Source organism: Callithrix jacchus, chromosome 5 (genome assembly GCF_049354715.1).
Source record: "Callithrix jacchus isolate 240 chromosome 5, calJac240_pri, whole genome shotgun sequence".
In the NCBI taxonomy this organism is placed as follows: Eukaryota; Metazoa; Chordata; class Mammalia; order Primates; family Cebidae; genus Callithrix; species Callithrix jacchus.
The window spans coordinates 85,459,411-85,476,034 of record NC_133506.1 but is presented as its reverse complement, the minus strand read 5'-3'; the positions used below and the strand labels follow the sequence as shown (position 1 = coordinate 85,476,034).

At 46.7% G+C, this 16,624-nt stretch overlaps 2 protein-coding genes across 9 annotated transcripts in view; one reads left to right on the top strand and one right to left on the bottom strand.

The window, feature by feature from the left end:
* The window catches only part of NMT1 (N-myristoyltransferase 1), a 40,936-nt gene extending 36,700 nt beyond the window's left edge, over nucleotides 1–4,236 (bottom strand). For both annotated transcript variants that reach the window (XM_002748089.7, XM_008996802.5), the window contains exon 1: nucleotides 4,080–4,236. In XM_002748089.7, coding sequence (XP_002748135.1) covers nucleotides 4,080–4,210 — 131 coding nt within the window. In that variant the 5' untranslated portion in view covers nucleotides 4,211–4,236. The remainder of the gene's footprint in view (nucleotides 1–4,079) is intronic.
* Nucleotides 4,237–4,511: 275 nt separating this feature from the next.
* DCAKD (dephospho-CoA kinase domain containing) overlaps nucleotides 4,512–16,624 on the top strand; it is a 37,800-nt gene continuing 25,687 nt past the window's right edge. For 3 of the 7 annotated variants that reach the window (XM_002748088.6, XM_035303222.3, XM_017972429.4), the window contains exon 1: nucleotides 14,869–14,948. The gene's annotated coding sequence lies outside the window, so the exon portion shown is untranslated. Of the gene's footprint in view, nucleotides 4,653–5,236; nucleotides 5,342–9,869; nucleotides 9,977–14,868; nucleotides 14,949–16,624 lie in introns of those variants that run through there. The other 4 variants (XM_008996803.5, XM_078373363.1, XM_054255934.2 and 1 more) reach the window with 3 other exon arrangements.

The window sequence follows — 16,624 nt, the reverse complement described above, 5'->3', positions numbered from 1 at the left end:
TTTTTTGTTTTTATTTATAGGGATGGGGTCTCACCATATTGCCCAGGCTGGTCTTGAAATTCTGGGTTCAAGCAATTTTTCTGCCTCAGCCTCCCAAAGTGCTGAGATTACAGTCATGAGCCACTCACTACCCACAACCACATAAAGTTTTATATTCATCAAATGCTTATGCTGATTTAATTATGGAGGAAACACAAGACTAGAAAAGTCAAGAACTCATATACAAAGAGACATAAGAAACTAATACAACTGCATTTCCTATGAATCCAGTGCATGAATTTAGCTCATTTCATTAGCACAGAGCACTGTGACTTTAGTTCCTGAAAAAAAGGCCCAGGAGGCTGGGTGGGGTGGCTCATGCTTACAATCCCAGCACTTTAGGTGGAGAGGGTAAGGCAAGGATCACTTGAACCCAGGAGTTTGGGACCAGCTAGCGCAACATAGCGAGATATCATCTGTTTAAAAAAAAAAAAAAAAGGCAGTTTTAACTATCATTAACCTTTAGTTTATATTACACATTTTAGACTCTCTAGCATTTAAAGGAAAACTTCTCTGTCAATTTTTACACGAGTTTTGAGAACATTTTAAATAATATGAAGTAAAGACAAAAAACATTTCAAGAAGCAAAACAGTGGAAAGCTTCCACAACAAATTGGAACTTCTTGGTTTTTGTAGGTATTTCATAAAAATTGTAGAAAGGCTTACAATGAGAATTATTTGGGAAGAGAAAACGTGTATGTAAGAAGAATGTGACATCCTCTCACCTGGTGAGGGGAGATGAAACTCCATTAATATTGGGCCAGGCACTTTAATATCTGCCATTCATTCAAACAGCAAATACTCATTAATGCCCAATAAGTGGCAGGCATTTCAAAGATACAATCCTGTTTACATGTACCTTACTGTCGGATGAGACAGGGACCAGATACATTAAGAAAAATTACCAGGAGCCGACGTGGCTCCGGCCAGTTGTCCTGGCGCTTGAAGAGGTGAGGCTATGAGTTCAAGGCCCACCTGAGCAACATAAGAAAAATTACCAAGTATGTTATTATATGTATTGTTATTATAACTATTGTTATGACAAAAGCTACAACAAATACAGTATGTGAGAAGAGCAGAGGGGCAAGCTGGGAGGTTAGGGAAGATCTGAAGAAGAGGGAGGAAGAGGAGTGCATTTCAGATGTTCTATCATTTAATCCCTACAATTCTGGATTAAATACCTTTCCCAAGGTCACAGGACTTTTAAGTGTCTGAGCCAAGCTTTGAGAGCAGATTTTGAGACTAAAGGCTTGCTCTGTCACCCAGGCTGGAGTGCAGGTGTGCAATCTTGGCTTACTGCAACCTCTGCCCCCTAGTTTCAAGCAATTTTCCTGCCTCAGCCTCCCGAGCAGCTGGGATTACAGGCACCTGCCACCATACCTGGCTAATTTTGGTATTTTTAGTAGAGACAGGTTTTTACTATGTTGGCCAGGCTGACCACAAGCCATCGGCTCACCTCAGCCTCCCAAAGTGCTGGAATTACAAGCGTGAGCCACCACACCTGGTCTAAGACCAGATTTAAATGACTTCAAAGTCCATGCTTCCATGTGCCAGGCTGCATTTTCCCAAATTGCTACTTCTCCCCAAACCATTTCCTCTTAAAGTTCGTTGAAGAATGATGAGCTCTACCCCAGATTCTAAGTGCCAAAATTAGACTCTCTCCTCCAGACTTGGCCCTTGATTTTTCACCTGCTACCTCCAAACTCATTTTCACATACCTTTTAATTTGGGACGCTAATAAACATAGTTTTTTCACCCAGACTATAACCATGTACCGAAACACCACCAAAGTATCAAAGTTTTTTATTACTTATTTGTACTACAAATAAAATAACTTTTTTTTTTTTTTTTTGAGATGGAGTCTTACTCTGTCACCAGGCTGGAGTTCAGTGGTGCGATCTCAGCTCACTGCAATCCCCGCCTCCCGGGTTCAAGCAATTCTCCTGCCTCAGCCCCCCAAGTAGTTGGGACAGCTATTTCGTATTTTTAGTAGATACAGGGTTTCACCATGCAGCCCAGGCTGGTCTCAAACTCCTGACCTGAAGTGATCCACCTGCCTCAGCCTCCCAAAGTGCTGGGATTACAGGCATAAACCACCATACCAGGCCAATAAAATGACTTTCTGGCAGACAGTTTGGCAAAGTTATTCACAGATTATAGAGCACAAAACCAAGGACACTGGTCAGGACAACAGTTAAGAAGAGAAAATAAAAGCAACTACAAAAAGGGCAAAGAAAACGCCACACTTTCACTTCTGGCATGACTTTCACATTCAACAACTCTCATCTGTGATTCAGACCTTGACTCAGGAGAGCTTCTCTTTCCCTTCTTCCTGTTCCTACTTCCTCTTTCTCAGCTCTTCCATTTTTAGGAATATCAAACTTCAAAACAAGACTTCTATACATTAGATCTGTTGTGAGTTATAGCAACAGAAGAGTCATAAAAAACTAAATTTGGGAAGCTCCCCTTTCCTCTACATTCTTCCTGTGATTTTTAATGCCGACTGAAGAACATAAAAGCTAGATCTGTGAACCTAAGATTCACCATAAGCTGATTTATAAACTACTAGATACAGTCATGCTTCACTGAATGACAGGGATATGGGCTGGGAAATGCCTGGTTAGGTGATTTTTGTCTTGCAAATATCATAGGGTGTACTTACATGAACCTAGATGCTATAGCCTACTAAATGCCTAGGCTATATGGTGTACACTACAGTAACATGCTATACAAATTTGCAGCCTAGGAGCAATAGGCTGTTGCATGTTACTATACTGAGTACTGTAGGCAACTGTAACACAATGGTAAGTATTTGTGTAAGCATATCTAAACATAGAAAAGATACAGTAAAAATATGTCCTACAATCTTGTGAGACCACCTCTTCTATGAAGTCCTTGGGCAGTGCGTGACTGTAATACTTTGCTCTCCCCTCTCTACAAGGTAGCAGATTTTTTTAAGTTTCTACAAAGCCCTCAACCTTCTACCTTTATATCTGACCTACCACAAATACTGCGAATAACAAGCTGGCTATGAAAAGCAGACTACCACAGACTCAGCAAGAGTTATACACCCAAAGATCTCTCACGACTTTCAGTTTAAAAATATATGTACAAATATAGACAGGAAGATGGAGAGAGAGAGCGTGAGTGCCAGTGCCAGACGCTAACCATGTGAAGAAAGATGAATGATAAGCTGTGGCTTACAGAAGCAAAAACTAATTTGGAAAAAGAACTCAGCACTCAAATGCCTCGTGCGTTTCTTCATCCCTAGGAATAAACGGCAACTAATGGCAAGACCCTCAAGTACAGGATAGGTAGTATGGAGCTCAAGGATTCCAAATACTCTCCAAGAAGCTACATTGCTCAATTTCTTGAAGCCTGGGGCTACTTTGCAAAGTTAATAAGGCAAAGATCTTGGAAGACCTAATTATATTAATATATTGTTCAGGGCACTTATGGATTATTTGGAGCAATGGACACTATGTAAATCAAAAACATTACCATATCGGTAATTACATAGGGTTATAGGGTGAGTTTATGTTTTGGGATTCTCTGGTAGTGATAGTTTACAACATAATTATATATACAGTGTATAGTCTGATGAATCTTCTCACCGAGGGTAAACTGCTGCGAAATGTTTTATTATTCGTTTATTGCTAGTCACGTTGTTCACACAACACACCTCTAAGTAGCGTTCCCTTTGAACTGTACTGTTACTAGACTGTCCTGTGTTGTACCATCGAAAACCATCGTCCAACATGCTTTCTTCCCAGGACTGGCCTGAAGCACACGAGTGGAACACTGCATAGAAGAACTTTTATATGATAAAAGTACTGAACGTCTCCGGCCCTTAATACCCAGAGCACCCACCCCTGGTAAATGACAAAGGCAGTAACCAATCGCCAGGCAGGATCCTAGTGACTTAGCCAATAAGAATATGAGGGTGGGACTAGACTAAACTGCCGGTGGCTTCCCCGCACCCCAGAGACCCAGGCTGTGGGAGGCTGGACAGGAATTGGGACTCCCGAGGATTTCGTTACCCCCGGTTGTAGCTGTTGTCCTCCTCATTCTCGCAATCGCTGCAGTGCTCATGGCCGTTCCCGTTCCCTTCCATCATCTGCGGCAGCGGAGGTGTCGGCGGCTTCACTGCTGTCTCACTCTCGTCCGCCATCTTGAGTTGCGAGAGCCGGGCTCCGCGCCCCGCTACATGGGATGTTCCTATTGGACAAGGGGGATTTGCGCTGCATTCTGGGTTTTGTAGTTTTTCTGGAGAAAGGACGCTGCCACTAGGAGCGACTCTTTCCCAGACAACTGACTACAATACCCAGGTATCGCGAGGGGCGGCTCCGGTCGGGTCAAGGGGCGGGGCCACTAATACACGGAAGTCTAGGCGTTCGGCCACGCTTTGAGGAAAGAAGGGCCGCAAGGTTGGTGGGACCGACTCTTCGGATCCGGAGGCTCTCTGGCATCTTGGGAGTTGTAGTTCGTTCCTGGTTTAGGGTGTCTGGCATGGAGGTTCCAAAATCCAAGGTTTGATTTCAGCCTGCCCTTACCAGTGCCTGGGCCTCTGGGAGCCGTTATTGGCTGCCGTTAAGGACCGTTACCTTTCCTGGGTAAGTGAAAGGGCCCGAGGCCCGCGGGTGCGACCCGCCTGGAGCCCGAATGCCCTGGGCTTTCTTGGAATGGGCTTTTCTGCAAGAAGCCGTGTTGGCTCCTGGCCGCCTTCACTCGGGAGCCTGGGCAACCCCCGGTCATTGGCAGTTCAAGGTCTCATGAGAGCCAGTGGATTGTTGTGTGCGGAGCACTGACCCTAAGCCAAGAGTCCAGACTCCGCTAGGGAGGCTGAGCTCGCTGCCTCATCTTGGCCTCCAGGTACTGATCTTCGCCAAGCTCTTTAGCGCACACATTGTCCCTTTCATTCTCCACAAGAGTCTTCCACGACCTTTTTTTTTTTTTTATTTTGAAAATAGGGTCGCCCTTTGTCGCCCAGGCTGGAGTGCATTGCGCGAGATCACGACTCACTGCAGCCTCAACTTCCTGGGCTCAAGCTATCCTCCCACCTCAGTGGTGGCTCAGCCACTAGCGAGTAGCTAGTACTACAGGCGTGAGCCACCACACCTGGATAATTTTTGAATTTTTTGTGGAGACCAGGGTCTTACTTTGTTGTTTAAGCTGGTCTTGAACTCCTGGCCTCTAGGGATTCTCCTACCCCAGCGCCCCAAAGTGCTGGGATTACTGTCGTGAGCCACGGCACCCAGCCCACATCGACTCTTCAATGAGTTCTTATATGCCAGGCTCTGTGGTAAGGCTTTTCGTACATTATCTATTTAACTCTCTCAACAAGCCTCCAATATAGGTGCCATTATTATTCACTTTTTTTTTGAGATGGAGTCTTTCTCTGTTACCCAGGCTGGAGTGCAGTGGCACAATCTGGGCTCACTGCAACCTCCCCCTCCCAGGTTCAAGCGACTCTCCTGCCTCAGTCTCCTGAATAGCTGAAATTACAGGCACGCACCACCATGCCCAGCTAATTTTTGTATTTATAGTAGAGACAGGATTTCACCATGTTGGTCAGGCTGGTCTCAAGCTCCTGACCTCGTGATCCGCCCGCCTCAGCCTCCCAGAGTGCTAGGATTACAGGGGTGAGCCTCTGCGCCTGGCCATATTCACCTTTTTGACAGATGAAAAAATGTAGCCCTGCGAGGTTGGTAAATTGCGCAGTCACATAGCTGGTTAAGTGGCAGATCTGTATACAAATCTGGTCTGTCTGCCCTAGGCCCTCTGAATTCTTTGCCACCATAAAAGTCCCATTTTCTGATACACTATTCACTCAAGGAAATCAGTTACTAGAAGGTAACTGTGACTCCAGTGTGTATTCTACATCAAGGGAAAAAGGTAACTGCCCATTTTAATCTGTTTTTAGCCCTGATTGAATGTTTCAGTCCCTGAGTCTCACTCTTGTGATTGAGTAATCTCAGCTGAATCCTGAGAAGAGTGCACAAAGATGGGATTCTCATTCTTGGAAATTTCCTATTCAGGTTGAGTGTGGTGGGTGGTGAGAGGACTAATTCTTACCATCAGTGCGCTCCATGGCCAAAAAGGGAAATGAGCTTTGCCTTTGGGAAAGATCTTATCATGAGAAGAATGGCAGGGCTGGCAGAAACAGTTCCCAACTGACTCAGAGAAAGAAAACACAAATAAAACACAGAGTTAAATATAGTCAACTCTGTTTTGATATCAGTGGCATAAGCATAAGTAATTATGATCCAAAGCAGCAGATAACTCCCAGTCATTTTTTTTTTTTGACTTTGGAAGGCAGTCAAAGATGCCCACTCAGTCTGAGAGCTGTCACCACACTCAACTCTCTGGGGCCCAAGACTGCTGTTCAACACAGTTGCCCTATTTGCAGGTTCAGGGAAGGGGAGGTCAGAGATGATGATAATGATAATAAAGCCAGGCCAGGTGCAGTAGCTCACACCTGTAATCCCAACACTTTGGGAAGCCGAAGTGGGTGGATCACCTGAGGTCAGGAGTTTGAGACCAGCCTAGCCAACATGGAGAAACCCTGTCTTTACTAAAAATTCAAAAATTAGCTGGGTGTTGTGGTGCACACCTGTAATCCTAGCTACTTGAGAGGCTGAGGCTGAGTACCAGGTACTGCGCTTGACCCCACAATATCTTGTTAAAATTAATATAAAATTTTGGTCAGGCACGATGGCTCATGCCTGTAATCTGAGCACTTTGGCAGGCTGAGGTAGGCAGATCACTTGAGGCCAGGAGTTTGAGACCAGGCTGGCCAATGTAGCGAAACCCTGTCTCTACTGAAAATAACAAAAAAATTAGCTGGGCTTAGTGGTGGGTGCTTGCAATCCCAACTACTTGGGAGGCTGAGACACAAGAATCATTTGAACCTGGGAGGTGGAGATTGCAATAAGCTGAGATTCTGCCACTGCACTCCAGCCTGGGCAGCAAAGTGGGACTCTGTCTCAAAAAATAAAAAATAAAAGATATTGTGTATATGTGATTACTTTTTTTTTTTTTTTTTTTTTTTTTTTTGAGACGGAGTCTTACTTTGTCACCCAGGTTGGAGTGCAGTGGCCCAATTTCCACTTACTGCAACCTCTGCCTTTCAGGTTCAAGCGATTCTCCTGCTTCAGCCTCCCAAGTAGCTGGGATTGCAGGTGCCTGCCACCACACCTGGCTAATTCTATACTTTTAGTAGAGACGGAGTTTCACCATGTTGGCCAGGCTGTTGTCAAAATCCTGACCTCAGTTCATTCGTCCACCTTTTCCTCTCAAAGTGCTGGTATTACAGATGTGAGCCACTGCACCTGGCCTGTGATTACTTTTTTTCTTTTGTAAGATGGAATCTTGCTCTGTCACCCAGGCTGAAGTGCAGTGGCATGATCTCGGCTCACTGCAACCTCTGCCACCTGGGTTCAAGCAATTCTGCCTCAGCCTCCCTAAGAGCTGGGACTATAGGTGCACGCCACCATTCCCAGCTAATTTTTTGTATTTTAGTAGAGACGAGGTTTCACCATGTTGCTCAGGGTGGTCTTGAACTCCTGAGCTCAGGCAATCCGCCTGCCTCAGCCTCCCAAAGTGTTGGGATTACAGGTGTGAGCTACCGCGCCCAGACCTGTGATTACTTTTTTTAAATGGCCACTTGGTAATATTGCCACATTTCGTTTTGGTGCCTAAATTTACATTTGGGTTTACAGTTCCATCGGTATGGAATGATCACCCAAAGCAAAACAGTGTAGTTTCCTAAATTGGATATGTGGATGTCTTCTCAGAGTTCCAGGGGTTCTCATATTTTTCCTCTCCACTCCCCATAAAAGAGAGCTTTCCACTTTTTTCACTTTTTTTTTTTTTTTTTTTTTTCTGAGATGGGGTTTTGCTCTTGCCTCCCAGGCTGGTTGCAATGGCTCGATCTCCACTCACTGCAACCTCCGCCTCCCGGGTTCAAGCGATTCTCCTGCCTCAGCCTCTCAAGTAGCTGGTATTATAGGTGCCTGCCACCACACCCAGCTAATTTTTGTATTTTTAGTAGAGACGGGGTTTCACCATGTTGGCCAGGCTGGTCTTGAACTCCTGACCTCAGGTGATCCACTTGTCTCAGCCTTCCTAAGTGCTGGGATTATAGGTGTGAGCCACCGCGCCCAGCCGAGAGCTTTCCACTTTGAATTCTTATTGGTGAAAAGTTGGCCAGGTTCTGCCTTATGAAGTTATGCAGAAATATAGCTGGGCGAGGTGGCTCATGCCTGTAATCCCAGCACTTTGAGAGGCATGGGTGGATCACTTGAGCCCAGGAGTGTGAGACCAGCCTGGGCAACATAGAGAGACCCTGTCTCTAAAAAAAAAAAAAAAAAAAGTACAAAAATTAGCGTGACATTGTGGCATGCACCTGTGGTCCTAGCTACTTGGGGGGCTGAGATGGGAGTATTGCTGGAACCCAGGATCATGCCACTGCATTCCAGCCTGGACAACACGGCAAGGCCCATCGCTACATAAAAAGGAAAGAAGGCTGGGTGCCGTGGCTCACACCTGTAATCCTAGCACTTTGGGAGGCCGAGACGGGCAGTTCACCTGAGGTCAGGAGTTCATAACCAGCCTGGCCAACATGATGAAACCTCATCTCTACGAAAAATACAAAAATTATAGCTGGGAACGGTGGCAGGCACCTGTAATCCCAGCTACGTAGGAGGCTGAAGCAGGAGAATCACTTGAACCTATGAGAAGGAGGTTTCGGTGAGACAGTGAGACAGGATAATGCCATGGTACTCCAGCCTGGGCGACAGAGGGAGACTCCATCTCAGGAAAAAAAAAAAAAAAAAGGAAAACATAATATATAAAAGAGTGCAGACAGAGTGTGACTCCCTGGGTTCTAAATCCTGGCTCTGCCTCTGACTTAATGAATGATCTTAGGCAAGTCACTTAAACTCTCCGAGCTTCAATGCTCTTGTCTGTAAAATAAGACTTACATAGAGAGTCCGGGATAGTCAATACCCACTTAATTATTATTTCCCTTCCTAGGAGGTCAGCATTACTACTATGATAACTAAAGAAAAACTTTCTCATAATGTCCATCACAGATCAAGGCCCTTGCTGTACTGCCAGCATACCAGAGATAACTTTTTTTTTTTTTGAGATGGAGCTTTGGTCTTGTCGCCCAGGCTGGAGTGCAATGGTGTGATCTCTGTTCACCGCAACCTCTGCCTCCCGGGTTCAAGCGATTCTCCTACCTCAGCCTCCCAAGTAGCTGGGATTATAGGTGGGAGCCACCACACCTGGCTGATTTTTTATGTATTTAGTAGACATGGGGTTTTGCCATGTTGGCCAGGCTGGTCTTGAACTCCTCACTTCAGGTGATCCACCCTCCTCGACCTCTCAAAGTGCTGGGGTTACAGGTTTGAGCCACTGCACCCCACCAGAGATAACCTTTCTTCTGGTGGACCTAGGAAGCCGTGAGCTAGGTTGTGATTTATTTATTCAAACCTCAGGAAAACTGATGACTTGTCAGCCTCTGTGGCAGAAACTGAAGAGTCAGGGATAGAACAGTTCTAGCACAGTGCCTACGAAAGTAGGGAGCAGAGGCTATCAGAGGCGGGACCCTTAACCCGGGCCAGGAGGTCCTAGGGGACATGATGGCTTAGCTAAGTGTTCATAGGGGCAGTAGACAAATGGGTGGATGCTCTAGGCAGAAAGTATAAAAGTCTAGGTGCCTGAGACTTGGGTGCTTTTGAGCTATGGCAGTGAGAATGATATGACTTAGGACTGGAGCTTAGAAGTGAGAAGTTTATTTGTTCTTTGGTTTTTTTTCCTTATAGAGACAGTTCTAGCTTTGTCACCCAGGCTGGAGTGCAGTGGCACCATCATAGCTCACGGCAGCCTCAAACTCCTGTGCTCAAGTGATCTTCCCACCTCAGTCTCTCAAGTAGGTAGGACTACAGGCACATGTGACCACACCTAGCTGACTTTTTAAAAATTTTTTTTGTAGAGTTGGGGTCTTGCTATGTTGCCCAGGCTAGTCTTGAACTCCTGGTCTCAAGTGGTCCTCCCACCTCAGACTCCCAAACTGCTGGGATTACAGATGTGAGCCACCATGCCCGGCCTGGAGCATTTTGAAAGTTTAGATTGGAGAGGCAGGCAAGGTTCAATTGCTTGATCTTGGGAGGTGGAGCTGAGATTGTGCCACTACACTCCAGCCTAGGTGACAAAGCAAGAACTTGTCTCAAAAAAATAACAAAACAGTGAGGACACATGGACACAGGGAGGGGAACATCACACACTGGGGCCTCCTGTCAGGGTGGGGGGCTAGGGAAGGATAGAGAAATACCTAATGTAGATGACAGGTTGATAGGTGCAGCAGACCACCATGGCACGTGTATACCTATGTAACAAACCTGCATGTCCTGCACTTGTACTCCAGAACTTAAAGTATAATAGTTTAAAAAAGAAAGAAGGAAGGAAGGAAGGGAGAGAGGGAGGGAGGAAAGAAATGTAACAAGCAAGGGCTGAGGCAGGAACACAGAGTGTATTGACTTTTTATGTTTGTACAATGCTTTATTGCACACATAATGCACCAGCATACCATCTCATTTGATCCCCAACATCAGCTATCCTGTTTGATCTTGCAGGATGAACAGGACAGGTATTACTCTTGCCTTACAGTGAGAAAACAAAGAAGTTTTGTTATTTGTTCAATTTCACTGCTACTTACTATGAAGTTCAGACTTGAACATTGATTTTTTTTTTTGAGACAGAGTCTTGCTCTGTCACCAGGCTGGAGTGCAGTGGCGCAATCTCGGCTCACTGCAACCTCCGCCTCCTGGGTTCAAGCGATTCTTCTGCGTCAGCCTCCCGAGTAGCTGAGACTACAGGCATGTGCCACCACACCCGGCTAATTTTTGTATTTTTAGTAGAGATGGGGTTTCATCGTGGCCAGGATGATCTCGATCTCTTGACCTCGTGATCTGCCCACCTCAGCCTCCCAAAGTGCTGGGATTACAGGCGTGAGCCACCGCACCTAGCCAGATGTTTTAACACAAAGCCTGGTACAGTAACTAGATTCCCTTCCTCCTCCTTCTTTCTTAAGGAGGAACATATGGTGAGATGTGTGTCTAGAGCTTGTGATCTGGGCCAACCTGGAAGGCCTTAAGTTCCAGGCTCAGGAGACTGGATTTCCAGCTGCTGAGGACCTATAGGAGGGTTGGTTGGTTGTTTGGAAGCTTTTAAATAAAGGATAAATATTAATGATATTTGTGAACTATGGCATACATTTAGTTGCATATTAATATTTACTTAAACAGGCCAGGTGCAGTGCTCACACCTGTAATCCCAGCACTTTGGGAGGCCGAGGCAGGTGGACTGCCTGAGCTCAAGAGTTTGTGGCCAGCCTGGGCAGCATGGCAAAACCCTGTCTCAACCAAAACTACAAAAAATTAGCCAGGCATGCTAATGCATGCCTGTGGTCCCAGCTACTCGTTGGGAGGCTGAGGTGGGAGGATCACTTGAGCCTGGGAGGCAGAGGTTGCAGTGACCAAGATCATGCCACTGCACTAACGTGGGTGACAGAGTGAGACCCTGTCTCAAAAATAAATAAATAATAAAATAGACGTACAGAAAATAAATTTAAGAACCAGAAACCAAAGAAGTCATCTCCAATGGACTCAGGGTTGTTCATCAAACAAACTGTGAAGCAGCGCTGTATTCCAGGCATCATGCTACTTGTTAAGAACGCAGGTGACTGAGATGCAGGCCATTGTCAGCATAAAATGAGACCATGTAAGCAGCTGGAGCCGGCTCAAAGTTTATTATTGCCATCCTGAATCACAAAAGACATATTTGAGCTCAAGAAGCCTTTGATGGCATCACATGAAAACTGCAAATGCCAAGTTTCATTATGGAGGAGGCGCCTGGGTTGAAGACCCTGTAGCAGCCCATCAGCCGTTCCTATGGGATCCTCCTGGGGCAGAGGTGCAGCTGCTTTTGGCAGACTGGACCTCAAGGATACCTCCTTAGACAAGGCTCTCACTTGTACATGAATAGTTATAATACAGTAAGGCAGCATCTGAGAAAAGTAGGATCATCTGGCGTTTCCTAACACTGTGTCCCAGGAAGATCCAGATAATCTGGAAATACAGGACAGGTCTGGCCCTATCCCTGCCTTGGCCAGTCATGGTTACTGATGGGAATCTGGGTATCCCTTGGATGTGTCAAGAGAAGGGAGAAGATTGAGAACCACAGGACTAGATTATCCATATATTGTTTGATCAAAGAAGGGAATTGAGCCATTAGATCTGGCGCTATAGAATAGGAATTAGATTTGTTCTGCATGGCCCTATGGTTTAAAACTAGGAGAGATATTATCAAAAAACCTTCTAACTGCCAGGACTGGACTTTAAAAATAACTGTTGCCGGGTGCAGTGGCTCATGCCTGTAATCCCAGCACTCTGGGAGGCTGAGGTGGGCAGATTACAAGGTCAGGAGATTGAGACCATCCTGGCTAAGATGGTGAAACCCCGTCTCTACTAAAAATACAATTAGCTGGGCACGGTGGCATGCGCCTATAGTTCCAGCTACTTGGGAGGCTGAGGCAGGAGAATGGCTTGAACCCAGGAGGTGGAGGTTGCAGTGAGCCAAGATCACACTGCACTCCAGCCTGGGCGACAGAGTGAGACTCCATCTCAAAAATAAGCAAATAAATAAAGAACTGTCTTGAGTGGCAGTGAGTTCCCCAACACGGGACATGTACATTAATAGATGGTGGAGATAATGTGGAAGAGATTCAAATACTGGCACAGTATTTGGACTAAATGGCTTTTTTGGATACAAGACAGAATCCTATTTATTGGGTTATGGCAGTAGGTCTCCTTGACTGCTGAAGTCAGGAACAAAGCTTTCAGAGACTGAGGTGATCTGAGAAAGATGTTAAATTACTTCATTCCTCAATATATTGAATCCCTCTTGTGCAGGGCACTGGGTATTACAGTGGTAGATGGACAAGATTTCTATCTTAAAGGAAGTAGAGAACAGAAATACAGTTTAAGGAGAGGGAAGGGAGGCAGGGTAGGTGTTAATTTAAAACTTCCTACTGGTGGGGCATGGTGGCTGTCGCCTATAATTCCAGCACTTTGGGAGGCCGAGGTGAGAGGCTCACCTGAGGTCAGGAGTTCGAGATCAGCGTGGCCAACATGGTGAAACTCAATCTCTATTAAAAATACAAAAATTAGTGAGGTATGTCAGGTGTGGTGGCTCACACCTGTAATCCCAGCACTTTGGGAGGCCAAGATGGGTGGATCACATAGGTTAGGAGTTCAAGACCAGCCTGGTCAAAATGGTGGAATCCAATCTCTACTAAAAACATAAAATTAGCCAAGTGTGGTGGCACAGACCTGTAATAATAGCTACTTGGCAGACTAAGGCAGGAGAATTGCTTGAACCCGGGAGGTGGAAGTTGCAGTGAGCCATGATTGCCCCACTGCACCCCAGCCTGGGCAATAGGAGTGAAACTACATCTCAAAAATAAAAATAAAAAAATTAGCCGGTGTGGTGGCACACACCTGTAGTCCCAGCTACTTGGGAAGCTGAGGCAGGAGAATCGCTTGAACCTGGGAGGCAGAGGCTACAGTGAGCCTAGATCATGCCACTGCACCCCAGCCTGGGTGACAGAGTGAAACTTGGTCTCAAAAAAAAACCCAGAAAAACAACAAAAAAAAATTCCTGCTCTATGTGAGGAATAGCTAGATGCTTGCTTTTTTTTTTTTGATATAGAATATTGCTTTGTCTCCCAACTGGAGTGCAATGGCCCGATCTCGGCTCACTGCAACTTCTGCCTCCCAGGATCAAGCAATTCTCCTGCCTCAGTCTCCCTTGTAGCTGGGATTACAGGCATCCACCACCATGGCCAGCTAATTTTTGTATTTTAAGTAGAGATGGGATTCAGCCATGTTGGTCAGGCTGATCTCAAATTCCTTACCTTAGGTGATCCACCTGCCTTGCCCTCCCAAAGTGCTGGGATTACAGGCATGAGCCACAGCGCCTGGCCAAGATGCTTTATTTTTTTTGAGACAAGGTCTCACTTTGTTGCGGAGGCTGGAGTACAGTGGTACCATCGTGGCTTACTGCAGCCTTGACCTCTTGGACTCAAGTCATCCTCCTGCTTCAGCCTCCCAAGTAGCTGAGACTACACTGTTACCATGCCTGGCAAGTTTATTTTTTGTAGCTATCGGGGGGTAGCCTCATTCTTGTTTAGGCTGGTCTTGAACTCCTGGAGGCTCAAGTGATCCTCCCACCAAGGCCTCCCAAAGTGCTTAGATTACAGGTGTGAGCCACTGTACCTGACTTATGTATTCTTTCAACAATGCTGCACAGTTGCAATTACCCCACTTTAAGAGAGGAGACAGGATGAGAGGCTGAGTGACTTGCTAGGCTTGTATGGACAAGATGCGGGTTCTGCAATCAAATTACTTTGTATGAGAGGGCTAAACATAGTTTCCTCTTGTGTAAAATGGGCATGATGATAGTATCCATCTTGAGGACTGTGTGGGCTGAGATAATCTTACAAAGTGCTCATGATCACCACTACGAAGGTTGCACAAGTAGTGAGTGGCCGAGCTCGAATCTGAAGTTAGGACCCTGCAGTTTCGCCCCTCTCTTCTCCCTCTCCTTCCCCGCTCCCGGCAAAGGAAAAGTTACAGCTCCGGGCCAGGGATTGGGGGATCTCGGTGCAGCGCTCCGGGGCCGAGCTAGCCCCGCCCGCCTTTTCCGGTCCCGCCCACCCGCTGGCCGGACGTCCGCTCCGCGTGCGCGCGCCCCCGAGGTCCCGCCTCGCGCGCTGAGCCACCCTGTAAGCGCCGCGGAGATTGGGCTAGAGGCGGCCGCCTAGGACCGGTCCGAGGCGCTGGGTACGTAGTGCGCCGCGGGGGCCGGTGGGAGCGGGCCGGGCACCGGGGAGGGGGCGGGCCCGGCCCGGGCTGCGGCTGCTACACTGGGCTGCCTCCGCGCTGGGCGTTCCAGTGTCGCGGCCTGGTGGGGCCTACGCGCCTTTTTTGAAAGCCTGAGTTACGATGTATTGAGCGCATCGTGTGCGGCCCGCACTAGGGCAAGAGCTTTAATTTTCACGGCCCATTGTCTTGACAGCAGCCCTGCAAAGCAAGGTGTTATTTCCTGCCGGGTCCAGCCCCGCAGGGTCTAGTGGGTGTTCTTTTGTGTGCAGAGACGATAGATCGCAGGAAAGAAAGACACAAGACAGAGATAAGAATTTAGCTGGGCCCGGGAGACCACTACTACCGCGGCGTAGAGTCCAGTAGTGGCACTGAATGCCTGGACGCACTGATATTTATTGTATACAAGGCAGGAGGCAGGGTCAGGAGAGTGAATCATCTGACATGATTGATAGGGTCAAGCAAATCACGTGCCTGCAGTACAGGGGCCCCTCCCTTTCAGGTAGCTGCTACCAGGAGGGGAGGCACATACGTCAGCATCTTTCTATGCATTTATCAGAAAGATTAAAGGCTTCTAGGATTCCTCTATTCTTTTCACGACTTCTAAGAACTTAAAAAGAGCACCAGGTGGGAAAGCGGAACATGAAAGTGGGCAAGGATGGTGACCATCGGAGCACAGCACCACAGAGAGGCATTTAAGCCCCTGAATGTCTGCAGGCAGGCCTGGCTTATGATAGGCCTTCCTCAAGAGCCAGGCAGAGCAGAGTGTTCTCTGAACTCCCCCAGTGAAAGGGAAACTCCCCTTCACGGCCTGCTAAGTAACGGGCGACTTCCCAGGAACTGGTGCTACCGCAAGACCTGCCTGCTTAAGTAACAGGCCCCTTCCCAGGCGCTGGTGCTACCGCAAGGCTCCCGCTCTCACTTCCTGATCACTTCTCACGATGTCCCTTCGGTTCCTAATTATATTTCACCTGATTATGTCTGTACTATAAGACTAAAAGGATTCTATTCTATAATACTAAAGCAAAGATTAATAAAGAATAATGATTTAATAGGATTGATTATATTGATTATATAATTGATTATATGACTGTTTCTAAATATATTTGGTATCATTGCTAAAACTAAGTGAATGTTCCTTTGTGTGCGGAGACGATACATCCCAGGAAAGAAAGACACAAGACACAAAGAGAAGAGACGAATTCAGCTGGGCCCGGGGGACCACTATTACCAAGTAATCATTTATTATACTGGGACAGATTGTGCCTCTGTGAAGGCACAGGTGGGAAGAAGTCTCTTCCTTCCCCAGCTCCACAAACGAGGTGTTGGCATCTCAGGTGTTTGCTTATAGAGTTTTCAAAGATTTTTCACTCTGTCCCTTAGTTAAGGGAAAATGATTCAAACTACCTGAGTGAATTTTTACATTAAGTCTCAATTCTAAAGATGAGGAGGCCGGGCACGGTGGCTCACACCCGTAATTCAAGCACTTTGGAGGCCAAGGCGGGTGTATCACCTGAGGTCGGGAGTTCAAGACCAACCTGACCAACATGGTGAAACCCCGTCTTCTTAAAAAATAAAAAATAGGCCGGGCGTGGTGGCTCACGCCTATAATCCCAGCACTTTGGGAGGCTGAGGCG